Source organism: Malaclemys terrapin, chromosome 6 (genome assembly GCF_027887155.1).
Source record: "Malaclemys terrapin pileata isolate rMalTer1 chromosome 6, rMalTer1.hap1, whole genome shotgun sequence".
NCBI lineage: Eukaryota > Metazoa > Chordata > Testudines > Emydidae > Malaclemys > Malaclemys terrapin.
The window spans coordinates 46,405,322-46,421,593 of NC_071510.1; the positions used below are offsets into that span (position 1 = coordinate 46,405,322).

Below are 16,272 nucleotides of genomic sequence, written 5' to 3' on the forward strand. Positions count from 1 at the left end.
TTTAAATGTATTTACTGGCGCGCGAAACCTTAAATTAGAATGAATAAATGAAGACTCAGCACACCACTTCTGAAAGGTTGCTGACTGTTGTCCTAAAATATACTGCTGCCTCTGGGGACCCAGGAAAGCAAAAAGAGCAGGAGACTTGGGGGGAAGGGGATGAGAATCAGGGTTAGGGGGTGGGGTCTGCAGTCAGGGAAGGGGAGATTGAGGAAGAGCAGAGTTTCTATGTGTATCAGGACCTCATGTATCAGGACCTCAAAGGCTCCTCTCAGTGCTACTGTTTGTTATGGAGGTTTGGTGTCTGGGTTGAGTGATGTTTGGGTATTGAGGCATGTGAATGAACTTGGGCCTTCACTGACAATTTCCTTGATTTGTAGTGATTATGTCAATAGGAACTACACCTTAACTCTAAGTTAATGAAGTCTGTAGTGTGGGAAGATAGTCCCAGACTACAGGGTATCTGAAATCAGCAGCCACAAGACCCAGCAGAGGAAGCTGGGAGTGGGAAGAGCCTCATGCCTCCCTCTTGAAAAGTCAACAAAAGTTCTGGGATTAGTCTGAGAGGGAAGGAGCTGAGGCCTCATTTGGGGGTGTGGGGTGAAGGGACTCTCTAAAGAGTGAGCATCAAACACATTCCAAGAATTTGGCTGCCTTCTCTGAACCAAACTTAAACATTTTAGTAATCTGCTGCTGTAAAATCTGGTGGCTGCTGCTGCATCTGTTAACTGAAATAAGAGAATGGAAGTCTGTGCTGGAGTCACTGAGGGAGAAGGTAGAAAGGCTGGTAGGTTGGGGCCCTGCCCAAGGTATGTGCTAGTCTTTACCATTCCTGGTAGACCACCCAAGCAGAGTGGGTGTGCTGCACAGCCAGGGGTGATGAGCAGATGAGGAGGCCTGTCACAAAGACTTCCACCTTATTGCTGCCTATCTGCAACTCCCTTCTGATAGCATACATGTCTTGGATTCTCCCCTCCCCCAGCTTTACTTTTGCTCCTTAAATCCTCATGACAGGAGCAGAGACAGTTTAAGGAGCTGGAAAAGAGGAGAGGGCAAGCTTTTCTGTGTTATTCCACAGAGTAAGATAATGAATGAATTTAACAACTTACATTCTCTCTCTCAAAAAAGCACAGGTATCTCTTTCAGCTACACAGTATGTTGTGTATTATGAAAAAAATCTCACACATGGCATCCTACTTTAATATTTAGGAAAAAGTTCATCATTCTTGCATTGAGGAAAATTGTTATTGCTACAATTTATTGGGCTAAGTTCCATGCTTGATTATTAGAATATCCAAGTAATCCCACTACATATACAGGGCCAAATTCAGCCCTGGTGTAAATGGGCTAAGTTCTATTGATTTTCATGGAGTTGTGCCCTCTTTTGCCAGGGCTGTATTTGTCCCATGAAATCAACAGGGTTGCATAGGTAGGGCAGAATTTGACTCAGATTTTATATTCTTCCACTTCCTCCTCCACTTAGAAATAAAACAAAGAGCTATTTTTGAAGATGTTCTTACAGCAGATTTGGCCAAAACAATTCACAGATTTCTTTTATCGCCTACACTAATTTTAAGAATATTATACATATCTACAAATTTAGGACCCAATCTTGACAGCCTTCTAGGAGGTGAATTAATGTGAGTTCGGGGTTGCTCATAAAGCATTCAGCATCTCAAATTCTATGCCCCTGAGTTAAACAATTTATGAAAGCAACAAATTACAAAAAATAAATAAATAAATCACATAATAAAAGCTGTAAAGCAAAACAAACCCCCTCGGATAATATGTTGTAGAAGCTCACTTTAAGATTGCTGATTTTCATTTCTTTATATTTGATAAAGGCTAATACATTATGTAAGATCTGCAAAAGTTACAGAATAAATTTGAATTTAAAAGAAAAACATTACTCAACTCTTGAGACAGCAGCCCCCTATTTTGTGAGCTTTGAATTTCTTAAAGTAACTGAACAATTCAGAAGTATGGATGAGCTACATTAGCTCCCATAACAGAAGTTCAGAAAGAAGAAAGTGTTGATATGCTAGACTGAAGGTTGTGTTCTCATTTATAGGCGCTAGTCAGGAAATCATTTATTCTCCCTCAGCAGCTGGGTTATTTTACAGATCCTAGACCTCAAAAGCCATGGAAGCTTTGACAGCTATCTTGCAATGTCTTGAGGAAAGTGAATGAAGAAAGAAATAAGCAACCCTCTTTTTAAGCCCATCTGCTAAAAGTTTGCTATCTAGATTAATAGAAATCAGCATCTACAAAAAGAAAACTGCTGTATTTCAATGCTTTCTAAGCTCCGCTAGGAAAATGTCAAAGTCAGCAAGGAGTTCTTATTTAAACAAACAGGAATGAGAGGGAGAGGGAGGAAGAAAATTGTAAATAAAGAAATCCACATGTAAAAACAGACCACCCACTAGAATCTTACATGGTTAACTGATTCTGAATGCTGTGATTAAATGCATCACCTGATTTTGATTACACCTGGTGAAGCAATACAGAACAAGTAATAGATGCCCCCATTTCTAACAATAAAAGGCTTCATTCTTGTATTTTTCATTTGTGTTCACAAATTGTTCAGTTACCAGCAGATCCTCAGTGCAGGTCACAGGGTGCATATTTTGCGCATTATTCCATCTGTTCATATGTATAAAATGTGCTACTACATATAAGCAGAGAGAGGTTATGGCAACATACATGAAAAGACTGGGCAAGTCAAGTACTGTTTTAGATACTGGAAGGATTGAGTAGAAGTTCCTACAGAAAAATTCTAAGATAACTGCTACTTTATAAGATACCTTAATTCTGACATTTATCAGTCTGAGTAACTTGAACATGAAATCATACTTGACACACTGGATGTGCTGAAACCTCATTTGGAGCATCAGACATTTGTTTTTTGAAAGCATGGTACATCTGACAACATGTGCCTGCTACTGTGAACTACTGAGTGAATTGACAGCAAAACTATAGGTCACATAATATATCTGTCAAACAGAAGAGAGAAAAAGGTTACTATATATCTGCACACATGGACTAATACAGCTACTCTCTCTGTGGATGTCCCACTGGCAGTGGAATTAGTGTATTTCGGGTGTGTGTGGTGGGGACATATTTGAGGCAGACTCCTCAGGACTTGAGTGCCCCTTAACAGCATGGAGTCCACATCTGTGAAGGCCCCCAAAACACAGGAGTTGAGTGACTGAGGCCACAAAATCTCTCTCTGTGTGGATCCTCCAATTCTTCTTCCTATGATCAGTATATTGGGCTGAGGTAGCCTCCACGGAGCCATTCAGCAGCCACTGTATAGCATATGAAAGGAAGGGGAAGACAAGTTCCCAAGGACTCCCAGTGGAGATAGCCAAAGCCCTTTCTACCACTTGGGCTAGGTGCTGGATCCTTGGAGTTGGGCCATGAAGTAGAAGAGATCATAATAAATAATTTCATTCCAAGAGAGTGTTTAAAAAGAAAAAGGTTACTTTTAACACATTGCATATGCTCTAACAGTGAGTGTTGAAATCTATGTTAATCATTGTGTATGTGAATAGGCGTGAATCCTGAACAAAGTCTACAACAGTTGATCTTTGTCATAAGATATTAAGTAATTCCTCTGTCAATATCCCCCATAAGAGATGAAAGTGGCTTTCAGAATTAACTGTATTACCACCCTGCCCCCATCCCACAACAAATTAATCACTGCTAAAGACTTGCATCCTAATTTTAGATATCATTTGAAGACACACAATGCAGAACAGTGATGCCTGTGTTTTCCTGTATTTTCTATATTATTCACTATCAAAATGCCTATTGAGAAGAAAAATAGTAAATTATTAATGTTCAGTGGTCTTCATGCAGCTGTAATCAGTAACTACTTATCGTTTCACAGCTTAATGCAGACATGCCTGAGCCTCTGAAAACTGCAATAATTGCCACAGGTATTAAGAAAAATTGCAGCCCTCACTTCCTCTGGGTTGGTCAAGGGTCAAGTAGAATGAAAAACGATTAGAGAGCCAGGCTACAACAGAAGAAAAATTACTACTGAAAAAGTACAGTTTCTCTGCTGTGTACTAAGGTCAGACAGTGCTATAAATTGCCTATGTGTTAGAGCAGTGTCAGAGGAGAACCTCCCAGAGCTCTCTTCAAAGAGCCCTTTAGCTTTCAAGAGGAGCTTCCTTCAGCATCTCTCAATATTTAATCTCTCTGAAAATGTTTTATCACAAACATAAATATGAGAGAGAGAGAGAGAGCGCCTTCCATTCATAACATTCACACATTCTCTCAAAGTAGTTGGGCACATGAAATTATCGATATACTTTGTTCCAATACTCTGTTAAAAAGACATTGGGAATAAGGGAAGTATCTATTGCTTTGGTAATAGTTAATGTAGTAGCAATGCTCCTTGTTGCTGTCACTGCACAAGGAATTATACTCCCAGTCAGCAATCTGGTTTTGTAGGCTAGTGTATAGCCTGCTGCTTTTAGCCGCGGAGGTGTGTGTGTGTTAAATCTCGCTTAGTTTTCTACTTTTCTGTTTTTGTGCTGGGAGACCGTTTGATGGGTCAGGGTGCTCTTTCATTCTCCTGTGGGACACCAGAGGGTCAGGATCCATGTGCGAGAACTAGGAGGACCAGAGTAAGGGTGAAAAGAATGGGTGTTGTCACCTCCTTCTACGTGTGTGGTAGACTAGGGAGCAGAAGTCAATGCAGTGGAATGGAGAAGTACCCGGTATTGACCATGATACTATTACTGAGAGTTACTATCCTGGCCCTACCATGATATAAGCACAACCATATAAACCAGCAAAACATGATATCAACTTACTTGAAGTGAAAATGCCCGTAAAGCAGGAATAGGAATTAAGGCAGCCATAAAGAAGGCAGTAACATTGCTGATAGATGTAAGGGCGACGCTTGCTCCTGTTCGCTTCAAACATTCACCTGTTCTATCCTGAAAAACATACAACATATCTTAAAAGTCCAATAAATTCAAGAGTATACAGCATTGGGTGTTTAAGGGTTAGATCCTGCAAATGGAGCTGTGAGGTAGCAGCGAGAGATCACCACTGTAGATGTAACGTGATGACAATGGCAATCTATAACAAGTCCATACTGAAAGCACCCACTTAACATAATCTGACAATATAGCAGGCGCCACATAAAGCACTAACAATTCTTTAGGGGGAAAAGAAGGCTTAGCATGGCTTCAAAATTCAAAGATAAAGTGATGCTGAGATCAGATAGCAAATATTTATTTTATTAACGAGGTTATGTTTTGTATCAGTTCAGTCACTTGTTTTAAATATTTTTCAGACAAAATAAGCATGCATTAAACTCATGGCTAAGCTATGTACCTATAGCTACATGTCTTGGGAAGCATTTAGCAATAAACCCAGGACCACACAAAGCTTCATACTTTGTTAAAAAAAAAATTGAGAAAGGATTGTTCGCCAACCTACAAGGCTGTTTGCTGTTGGTTTAAAAGCACATGGTGGCTACAGGTAAAGGAGTCTGTGGTGCTTGTGTGCTAAGACAGATGACAAAAGAGCATGTGGAAGACACAGTTTGTATAAAATAAAAAACAAGCAAATACATGTTGCTTTTTTACACAGATTTGTAATTCTGATACGAAACTCCAAACTGAAAACAAAACCCCAGTTTAGAGGGAGAATGCTGTAAAATTAGAGGATTTGGGATTTCACAATGCTCATATGTTAATGATTATTTAGTATTTTCAATTATCACTCCTTTATAAATAAAAAGGAATTGTGGAACATGCATAATTCAAAACAAAACAAAAAAAAACCTCACCTCAATTTTTTTTCTATACAACAATTAAAATGCGTATTTGGTTTTCAAATTTACTCCCTCCTGCTCCTTTGTGCCTTAAAACTTTAAATGATGGATGCAAAAATATTTTAGCATTTTAAAGTCACAATCCTGTATTTCTTTCACCTCCAAAACATGCATTTCCTTGGAGTTATGGGTGTGCAGAAGAGGTAGGATTGCTTCCTAAATTATCTCTTGCATCATATTTAAATATTAAACTTCTGCTTAGATTATTTTAGCTTAGTTTTCTCCCCACACGCCTTAAAAAAGACCATTAATCCTAGTCACATTCTGTGTCTCTGAAGCTTTTCCTTTATTTGCCCCAACTCCCCATGTTATCATTACCTCAAATGGAATTCTCTTATTCTGCCCCGTTTCACTAAATGCATGTGCCAAAAGGAAAACGTCATCTACTCCAACTCCAAGAGCAAGAAAAGGCAAAACCTGTGAAAAAAAACCAAGGAAGCTGTTATATTACACTTATGACTACCATGTAGCCAGATATTAAATGGCTAATTAAACAATATTCCCAGCACACTTTAAACAGGAATCTATGGGCAGGAACAAAAAACTAAAGGATAAAGTAAGGCTAGTAACTTTCTTTCTGAAATAGTGCCAAGGGACTGATGCTGCATTCCTTATGCATGCAAAACTCCCACTGAAGTCAATGAGAGATTTGGGTAGACAAGGAATACCGGATTAGATCCCAAGTGTATTTTGTTAGAACTTGGGGAGCCTGATACTTTCAGATGTAAGTGCAAAATGTCTGGTCCCTTATTCTGCACCCCTGCAGAATCAGTGCACTGGGGTCTGCCTGCATAAAGTAAGTTGCAGGATTGGGGCCTCTCTCTTTAGCACCCATCAGGAGCACTATTTTTGCAATTTCTCACAGTGGGACATATGAAATGTGAGCTGCTGGAGGAAATAGGCACAAGTACAGAACTAAAATCTAAACTCAGCGTTATTTAATTTTGTTCAAAGACTGATTCTGGTGGGTTTGTTTACTAACAGAGCACTTGTAATCTAACAGCAGACTAAATAGCTCCTTAATACCTGAGTTGTGGCAGCATTAAAGGAAATTCCAATCAATGAGCACAGGCCCAATCCTGCAGCCACTGAGAGTGCAACCAACAAGACTCCTGCCAGCCCCACGGCACCCTGGGACTTGGCACAGTCCCACCGCAGCATGGTTAAACAGGCATAGGCAAGCTGAAAGCAGAACAATGGAAAAAACAAAAGCAAAACATTAGAATGTGTCATATTCTAATGTTTACCTCCCCCAACCAAAAGCATGCATACAAAATACATTTTAAAAGAGTACACACATTGGAGATGTTACATAAACAGGTGATACTCATAAGTCAAAGATGCACAAATTGCAAACTGACAATTTCATCCTAGGCATTATGAAAATTGTATAAACCATAGCCTGGAGTCAATAATGCACATGTATGTTAAAAGCAGTTAGAACACTAGAGAAATTAAATAAACAAGATTACATTTATTTTACCATTAATAAGTAGCCGCTAGCAACTCTGATAACACTGACATCAGAAAATGATTTTAGGATGTCATCCAGAGTAGTTGTCGTAAAGGAAAGCACCTTCTGAGTAGAGTTTTGTGCAACACTTTGATGAACAACCTGTGAACAGATATTTAACAATAAGCATTACTAAACGAAGGGGATACATTATGAGCTTTCTGCACTATACATTTGAAGCCAACTTTTGCCTGAATCATTAGCATTAAAATGTACATCCTTCAGAGGAGATTTTGTTGATCCTACTTGAAATCACTAATGCATTTGATACATTCATTGCAAGTTACTGAAGATCAAATTAGAACGTGTGTTTTGCTGAGAAGGCAGTTGCAATCACAGTTCATTCAGAAAAATTTTCAATACTGAAATTTAAGAAGGCTTTTCTGCTCTCTTCCTTTTCTCTCTAACACTTGTTATATCAGTTTTGCCTCTAATCCAAAACAACAAATTCTTAAGGGCACTCCTCTCTTTCTTCATTGGCCGGCCACTTTAGGGAGGTCACAATCAGCTCAGCAGAGGTCAATGCCTGGGAAACAAAGGCCAGATAATGTCACATGACCTCACCAATGGGACTGCAGCTGTGAGCAGATTCTATGGCTAGCTAATGTTTTCCAGACACCTTTCTCCAGTAATCACACTGACCAAGTGCTTTTAAATTCAGTCTAGCACTTACATCTTCAGTTCTTTTTCCGTCTCAGCAAATCAGAAAAATGTTCTCAATAACAGGAACAAAAAGTAAACAATACCTTTGCTTAGTGTTACTCATATGTGAACAGCCAAATAGCTGTTATATTAAAAAGAAGAAAGAAAAGCAGTATTTTAAAATATCCTGTTGCAGTGAGTACATTATTACTTTAGAACTAGGACACACCCACACATTAAGCACCTTCCTTATTGGACTACTATAATCTATGAGATTTCAAAGCATGATTTCCAGGTGACTTTGTATTTTACCTCAACATACATCCTCTGCCAGGCTTCCAGAATTGCGGCTGCCTTGTCTTCATTCCAGTTGATGTGTGAAACATACTCATACCCCTTGAAGTGTTCATACATTTGCTTAGGAGTCATTAACTGAAACATGGTCTGTAAAGCCTGAGCACTGTAACAGGGAGAGGGAGAAGGAGGAAAAGGTATAAAGCAAACATTTTCAGGAAGTGATTTTCATTGCATAAAGTCTTGAATGAGAGCCTTAGAGCAACTTGCAAGAATGTTTTTCTTTTATAAGGCACATTAAAATTGAACCAGAGTAATTATTCTACTTAGTTACTGGTACAGATGTATTGATATATACAGTATTTAGGGCCAGATTCTGCTTCTGCTTAAGACAATGGAAGCTTTGCCATGAACTTCAATAAAATCAGTTTCAGGCCTAAAGGATGTAACCTTACAGATCTGTTTTTGGACAAAGACAAAAATTAAATTAATAGTCAATTTCCTATCTAATTTCTAATATATGGACTAGGGAGGGCAGAGGAATAGCGAGGAATACTGCATAATGTAGCAAGTTGTCAATAATTCTTCATCCAGGGGCTTTGGGATTTTTGCTTTCCTTGGGGAGAAATGGCAGACTGAACTCTTGACAAGCAACAAGGATTATACAAAGGGTGATCACTGTTCATCAGCAAATTTTTGCTCTCTTTCAATATTATATGATTGTATCTAGCACACATAGCCATCCAAGGAAAGACCGTACACATTTCACTTTAGATATGTTTTTGGCTACTTCTTAAACTATGCTGCAGTTCACCTTTACAGAATATATTAAATTAATTAAAATAAAATAAAAACCCCTTAATACTCAGTGTAAAAACTTCAAAATCTTTATAAAAACTTCTATTAAAATTCTGCATGCATTTTTTAACTTCTCAATGATACTTATGTTATGTCTCGGCATAAACACATTCATTTAATTTTATTTTAATATATAACCTGCATCTTAAACTTCTGCTACTCTACATATATGTAAAATGACCATATGGCCCATTGTTTCCAAGGACAGTCCTGTTTCTTCATATCATGTGCTGGGGTCCCAGGAATTCTTTTGAGATACCTGCCACATTCCAGGTTTTTGTTGCATCCATCACAATGTTTATTCAAGATATATTGCCATACAGAGTAGAATTCGATCTCAGGTGAGTGCCCTAACCATTATCCTATGTGATATTCTGATGTGGAGCTCCCTCAGTTTCCTGCTGAAGTACAGTACAGTGGTTAGAATGCTCACTGGAGAGGTGGCACCCCCTATTCAAATCCTTTCTCATTATGGAGAGAGGGGACTTGAATCAGTGGTCTCCCACATCCTGGGTGAGTACACTAACCAATGGGTTAATGGTTATAAGGGAGATCTGCCTCCTCCTCCTTTCCCTATCCTCTGGATGTTTTGTGTAGATCTAGGCAGCCTCTAAGCATGGCTACTGGATTGGATACTGCATGCAAGTTTGGTGGGGGAGTGGCTGTCTTTTCCAGGTTCATGGATTTCAAGCAGAGATAGGCACCCCCCTGAAGCCTGAACTTAGGCACCTATGTTCTTGTGAATTTTTGAGGCACCTAAAAGTTAGGCATTGCAACACTTAGCATCACAATGTAAGTCCCTTTGTGGATCTAGGCCTAAGTCACCAGAAAAAGCCTTCCACTCCGAGGAATATGTATATGTCTGTTGGGTCAGAAGCAGGCAGCAGTGACCTCAGCATGCAGTTTGCTTCTCTCTTTTGTATGAGTTTTGCAACTCTAAAAATGTCACCATAAAAATGTCAGTTTTTTATTCTGAAAACATGTGCAAGTTGCACATACTAATAGATGCCAACTTTTCCTGGCGCCGGTGGGAGCTTGCGCCCCCCCGCCCCTGTCCTGACTCCACCCCTGCCCTGCCCCACCCCACCCCCAATTCCAACCCCCTTCCCCAAAGTCCCCTCCCAACTCCGCCCACTCCCTGTCCCTATTGGACCCCTCCCCAAATCCTGGCCCCGGCCCCACCTCTTCTCCCGAGCACGCCGCGTTCCCCCTCCCTCCCAGTGCTTGCCACCGCGAAACAGCTGTTTCGTGGCACAAGCGCTGGGAGCTAGGTTGAAAAAGCGGACACGCGGCGCACTCAGGGAAGAGGCGGAGTGGAGGCGGAGGTGAGTTGGGGCGGAGCGGGGGGGGCAGGGAGCCCACCAATTTTTCCCCAGGGGTGCTCCAGCCCCGGAGCACCCACAAAGTCGGTGCCTATGCACATACTGTTAAATATTTTTTTAAATGCGAGTAAATATTAAGGTCCCAATTCAGGAAAGCAGCTGAACATGTGCCTGAGTCATCCTGATTCAAGACAGCACTTAAGTGCCTACTTAAACACATGCTTAAATGATGTCCTTATTAAAGATATTTTCCTGAATCTTGAACTAAAATATACATTCACTGATTTTAGCAGGCAATTGGTTTTGTACTATTTAAAAAAAAAAACCCTAGCAGTGTAAAGCTCAAGAATTTACTTTAAAACTCTGTGTGTTTACCTGACAAGTTTTCCAGTACCATTCTTAACTGTTCCACCTACAATCAACTCCTCCTGCCAGTGCATGTACTTTTTTGACAGTCCGTAGCATCCACCACTCAAAACAAGGGCCACATCAAGAGGCTAAAATAAAATTATTGATAAGTCATCCAGCTGTGTGACTTAGCAGACAAATCATATTTGACATCAACATCTAGTACATTGGAATAAAATAAATTAGAAGTCAAATGCTAAAAATGTGCTTATCAAACAGAACAGCCTTCATGATTAACTTCCAGCAAAGAGCTGGAGCTAGCCAAATATTTCTTCATGAGACTTCAAAGCTTAAACCATACTGTTTTTGTTTGTTTGGTTTTATTTATTTTTACACTGTGTAAAATACAGATTAACTATATTTTTATGACAGGAAGTTCTCACTTGTAATCCTAATACTTAGTACATGAATGCACTGAAACATGATGTCGACAATGCAATAGGTGCTCATGGAGACACTATTCTGTACATTGATTTAAGGAACGCTAACTTATAGAGCATGAAAACTTGGTTAAAAATATATTTCAAGATGATACGAGGAAGGACAATATACTACTAGCTCAATGAAGAGACCATAGTGTTTTAAAATATATTAAATAAAAAAGAGGCCTAAGATATCTTGATGGAAGAGGCATAGGGCCTATAGTGCCTTCCAAAAATGACTGATTTACAAGGAGACATACATCTAGACTGCAGACTAGGTTCCTAATAAAACATGAAGATGGAATCTGTTTCTAATATCAGACCAAACACATCTACTACAAAATCCACAAGGAAGCACTCCTTGCTAACACTTTTCTAGATAATTCATTTTCTCTGCCCATGTAGATATGCTATTTGGAATATACATCCTGAATATGCAAATTCAAAATAGTGTTAGGAATATGATTTGTCACGTAAATGTGTGGTCTGATCCTGAAGTTTCTTACTCAGGCAAAACTCCCACTGAAACCCTGGAAATGACTTGGACTGGCAAATTGTCTCCCATTAACTTCAGTGAGGTGGAAGAGATCTTCAAGCACATTCAATTCCAAGTGAGACTGTCAACAAGTGAACCTTATTCTTTATTACAATTTTATTTCTTTTCGTGAGCTTTTGCATGTTAGTATGTTTGTGTGATGAGAGAGTGGGTTGTGAAAGGACACAAACCCAAATGACACTAAGGACTGGCTTGAGTCAAGCCTTGCACCAGTATTCTACTGGGCAGAAGACACAAGGCCCTTCCTCCCCCCATGTGCTTCTACAGTGTGACCAGGCATAATCATAGTTCTTATACGCCAAAAGTACAATGGGCCTGATTCTCCTACTTGTATGTTGATTTTACACTTATGTAACCCCATTGACTTCAGTTTGGTTACTCCTGATTTACCAGCAACTAAAAGTAAAATCAAGCTCAGTGACTACACAACTCTGGCATCACCAGAGTTTGTCATAGTGGGTTGGAGGGGGCAGGTGAAGTTGGGGCCAAGGACTTGCCAACCCTCTGCACAGGTCAGCAAAACTGGCCCAGCATGGTACACCATGTCAGTGTGTAGCAGCAGCTGCACTCCTCCTGCACTCCAGGAGTCACTGTGCCTGCCTGAGGCACAATGACTACTGGCGTTCCAGACGGGATAGTGTGTCACTGTGGTACCATCTCCCGTCATGCCCATGGCTGAAGAGCCATAATCTGACTCTGAGTATGTGGGTCACAGTATTGCCTCAGAGACTGAAGAAAGTTAGCAGCTTGTGATTAAGTCCATGTAACAGGAATCAAATAATAGATTGCTTGGAAATATGAGACTTGTGTTGCTTTAAAAAAATTACACCCTTTCCCTTCCCTCCTCACATACACCCACTTCCCTGAAATAGTCCACAGATGATAAGCAAGCTTACTTTGGTTGAATTTTTGTTGGGGGCTGTGACTGGACAATCGGGATCAGTAGGATTCAGGCAAGGTCGATCCATATAACCATGACCAACCTCTGCTTTATTCAGCATCTCCTCCCAACTCTCTACTTGATAGTTTATTTTTTTTAACTCTTCCAAGAATTCTAAGGGGTCAAAGTTTATCCACTGCAAAGGAGGTTTCCCTCTGTAAAAGAAATTAGGGGTAGAAAGATGGAAAATACATTGAAGAAAAGCCTTTAGTTTTTAAATCTATATTTGTACAAAGACTAGAATGCTATTTTAGCTATTTTGTGCTGTAATCCACTTTTGGAACCTATTTTATCAAATGAAATGTATATTTTAATTGGATTTGTTTATATATTTTCTTCATATAGTCCTGATGCAACCTTATTTAAAAGCCCCATACATAAAGATCAGCCTTATCTTTTTTCTAATAAAGGGAATATTTACATGTTAATTTTGGTAAATATACTCACATAGCCACCTTGTCCCCCTCACCCCCCAAAAGGCAACCAACTGCTGCTTCAAAGCAATACCACCAAAGGGGAGTGGGGGGACAGAGGGGAGAAAGAATTTCACACAGTGTCAGATTACTACTCATTTAGTCTAATAAATGTTTTTCAAATGTAATCAATCAAAATATCTGATCTTTATTACCTCTAATAGCACTGTGCTCCTTCCAATTCTCTGACAGCTTGGCAATCAGCAAGCAAACTCCCTGCTGCCACGGCCATCACCACTATCCCTGCCACTTGTCCCACCCCCCACTTTTGAATTTGTGATGTTGATAGACCAGAAAGGCTTTTGGCAGCCTTATTTTGTGGTTCAAACCACACTGTATCTGCTTAACCAGGCTTAAGTCATTATTCCGAATCTCCCAACCAGAAAACACAAAACCCCTTATTTCCCCATCTAAGACTGTACACTAAAGGTTAGGAGATGGCCATTGCAAATTGCTTTACAGAAACATGCAAACCAGGACAGAAACAATAACTCAAATGCTAACTCTTGCATAATTAACCAAAAATGTCTGCACAGATTAACAATTCACTCTTTGAAGGATTGAGTGCATATAATATCACAATAGTATGCTGTGGAAAACCTCTCCTAAAAGATACTATTTTTGTTTCTTTAATGATCTAATAAACAAAGGATTAGCTTTTTACTCCTTAGGAAGACTTGAGATTTTACTCCCGACAATTATCCACGTACATTTATCCACAGCTAAGCTAAACTGAATTCTCAAGCAATCAATGCCTTTGTGGTTTTCAAGGACAAAAACAAAGTTTATTTCCAAAAAAGCAAACAACTTTAAAAGGTCATAAAAACTGAGAAGCTGCATTTTCTTTTGCATGTTAATGTAATAGTAAAAATAAATGAAGATTAATTTGATGCCTACAATTCAACTTCTGAGGAAAAAGGAAAAAAAACTTTGTGAAGCTCTTTTTGTTCAATTAAAAAAATAAAATCCATATACATTTTCTGAATCATCACTAATGTTTTTATTTCTTGATTAAACCAGCATCTGAATAAACAATAGGAATGGAATGTGAAAACATGCACAGTTTTACAATTAAAAAACCCCCCCAGATTAGAAAATAAAACAGTTCACTTACAATAGATAGGCAGTCCCTGCCTGTAACTTTGCCCCCTCCCAGAAGCAGTCCAAAGGCGTGATGATTAAACAAGGATAAAGATATTCTATAATCTGTCAAAGTTGGAAGGGGAAAAAACACACACATTTAGGCTCGAACATATCAAAGTGCACAAGTGGAAGTTATTATGAAGAGTGGGGAAGTAAAATGTATAGAAACCAAACTCATGGTAATATCTACCTGGTCCATGTACCCTGCTTCTGTGATAAGTTCTCCTGATTTAAAACATAAATGTTCCAATTTCCATTGTCTGTAAAAAATATAAAGAACAAAAGTGTCTTTCACAATCAAAAGCATGCATTATATAACACAACACAAATTTAAAATTGCAATTCACATATGTAGAAGCCTCACTTCTAGGTAGTAAGTACCGAGAAAGGGAGGTCTCATTTGGAGTTAGCACCCCACACCTCACAGTGCAAAGGCCTCTTTTGGTGCATCTATATGTTTGTAGTAGGCATGGCAAGTAGGCATGGTATAAAAGTCATTAAAAACAATGGAGCTACTCTTGGAGCAATGTGTTATTCAACATGAATGAAGGTGGCAGGATCTGGCTCCTGTAAGTGGGACTACTTATAGCATAAGGCACTAATTAATGTGACTAAAGAGGGCAGGAGGGACAGAATCAAGCTCAGGAGGCTAGAATAATCCTAGCCCTAACTCATCTGTGCTGGAGAGTAGGAGGAATTAAGAGTCTACCTCCCAGTTTGGCTGTGTTACAACTATCATCATCTCAGCTTCTAGCACTTGGGGAAGTGCAGGAGTTATCCTGGAGATGCTCCCCTAGAAACAAGTGGGCAGGAAGGGACAGGGTGTAAGCAGGACCATGGCTCTACCCGTGCTAGGCACCTGCTCTGATACATAAGAGTGTATCAGATTACTTCTCCAACCAAGAGGTAACCCTGGCAGGAACTGAGCCTCAGCGGGGTACCTAACTCTACTTCTAGCCCAGGGTCAACAGTGGATACTTATTGTTAAAGGTCATCCTTATTACTAGACACATTTATTCCTATTAGCATGCTTAATTTTATTTTTAGATAGACAATTTAATCAAGCAGACCTCAGATACATTAAGCACCTGTACAGATACCGAGAAACCCAAGTTTGGCATCCTTGTGTCTACACCAAATAATCAATCGGAACTCCATTTCCCATCTATTCATATAGCCCTGTTCTCAAAGTCTTGGAATGTCATCTGCACTAGTGTCCACAGTAATTACTTGTTTCCTTCAGGTGGCAGTGAGTGAGGGCCTCTCCAATGTGGAGGGCTTCTTACTGCTCTAAATCCCACTAATGAAGTGCTAACACCACATGTAGATTCTGTGGGTCAGAGTCACCACTACTTTACCAAACAATAGGCTGGTACTGCAGGACTACTCGTGTGAGTAAGGGTTTCAGGCTCTGATCCAATGCTCCTTATCTTTGCTTTATTTATTGAGATCCAATCTCTCACTGTTATCATAAAACTCTTTCAAATATCTAAGTCCTGACAATCAAATACAAATCAAAATGCGGTGCTAATGAAAGGTGTTCTTAACTGCTAGCCTTTCAAAAATGCATGTAAAGCAGAGAATAAGTGTATATCTACATGTTAGTTGCCACATAAGATCAGAAATGCCTTTGCTTCCCCACCTTACCTGTTGTACATATAAATGTGTACCCTGCTGGCTTGAAGTGCAGAGTCAAGGTGCTGTCTGAGTGCTTCTGTTGTTAGTACATTAGCACCATCTTCTTGTGGTGTCTGAATCATGAGCTGGGGATTAAACATGGCCTCTTCTCCAATCTTCTGGCGCGTGTAATTTAACTCCCGACTCACTCGTCCACCAACTGACAG

The 16,272-nt window shown here is 39.6% G+C and overlaps 1 protein-coding gene across 2 annotated transcripts in view; it reads right to left on the minus strand.

Annotated features, from left to right (window-relative positions):
- The window catches only part of PTCH1 (patched 1), an 85,772-nt gene that overhangs the window by 33,537 nt on the left and 35,963 nt on the right, over window positions 1–16,272 (minus strand). For both annotated transcript variants that reach the window (XM_054033149.1, XM_054033148.1), the window contains exons 3-12: window positions 16,076–16,265; window positions 14,619–14,688; window positions 14,400–14,491; window positions 12,769–12,967; window positions 10,862–10,983; window positions 8,325–8,472; window positions 7,341–7,472; window positions 6,884–7,039; window positions 6,176–6,274; window positions 4,827–4,952 (exon numbers count right to left, since the gene is read on the minus strand). In XM_054033149.1, coding sequence (XP_053889124.1) covers window positions 4,827–4,952; window positions 6,176–6,274; window positions 6,884–7,039; window positions 7,341–7,472; window positions 8,325–8,472; window positions 10,862–10,983; window positions 12,769–12,967; window positions 14,400–14,491; window positions 14,619–14,688; window positions 16,076–16,265 — 1,334 coding nt within the window. The remainder of the gene's footprint in view (window positions 1–4,826; window positions 4,953–6,175; window positions 6,275–6,883; window positions 7,040–7,340; window positions 7,473–8,324; window positions 8,473–10,861; window positions 10,984–12,768; window positions 12,968–14,399; window positions 14,492–14,618; window positions 14,689–16,075; window positions 16,266–16,272) is intronic.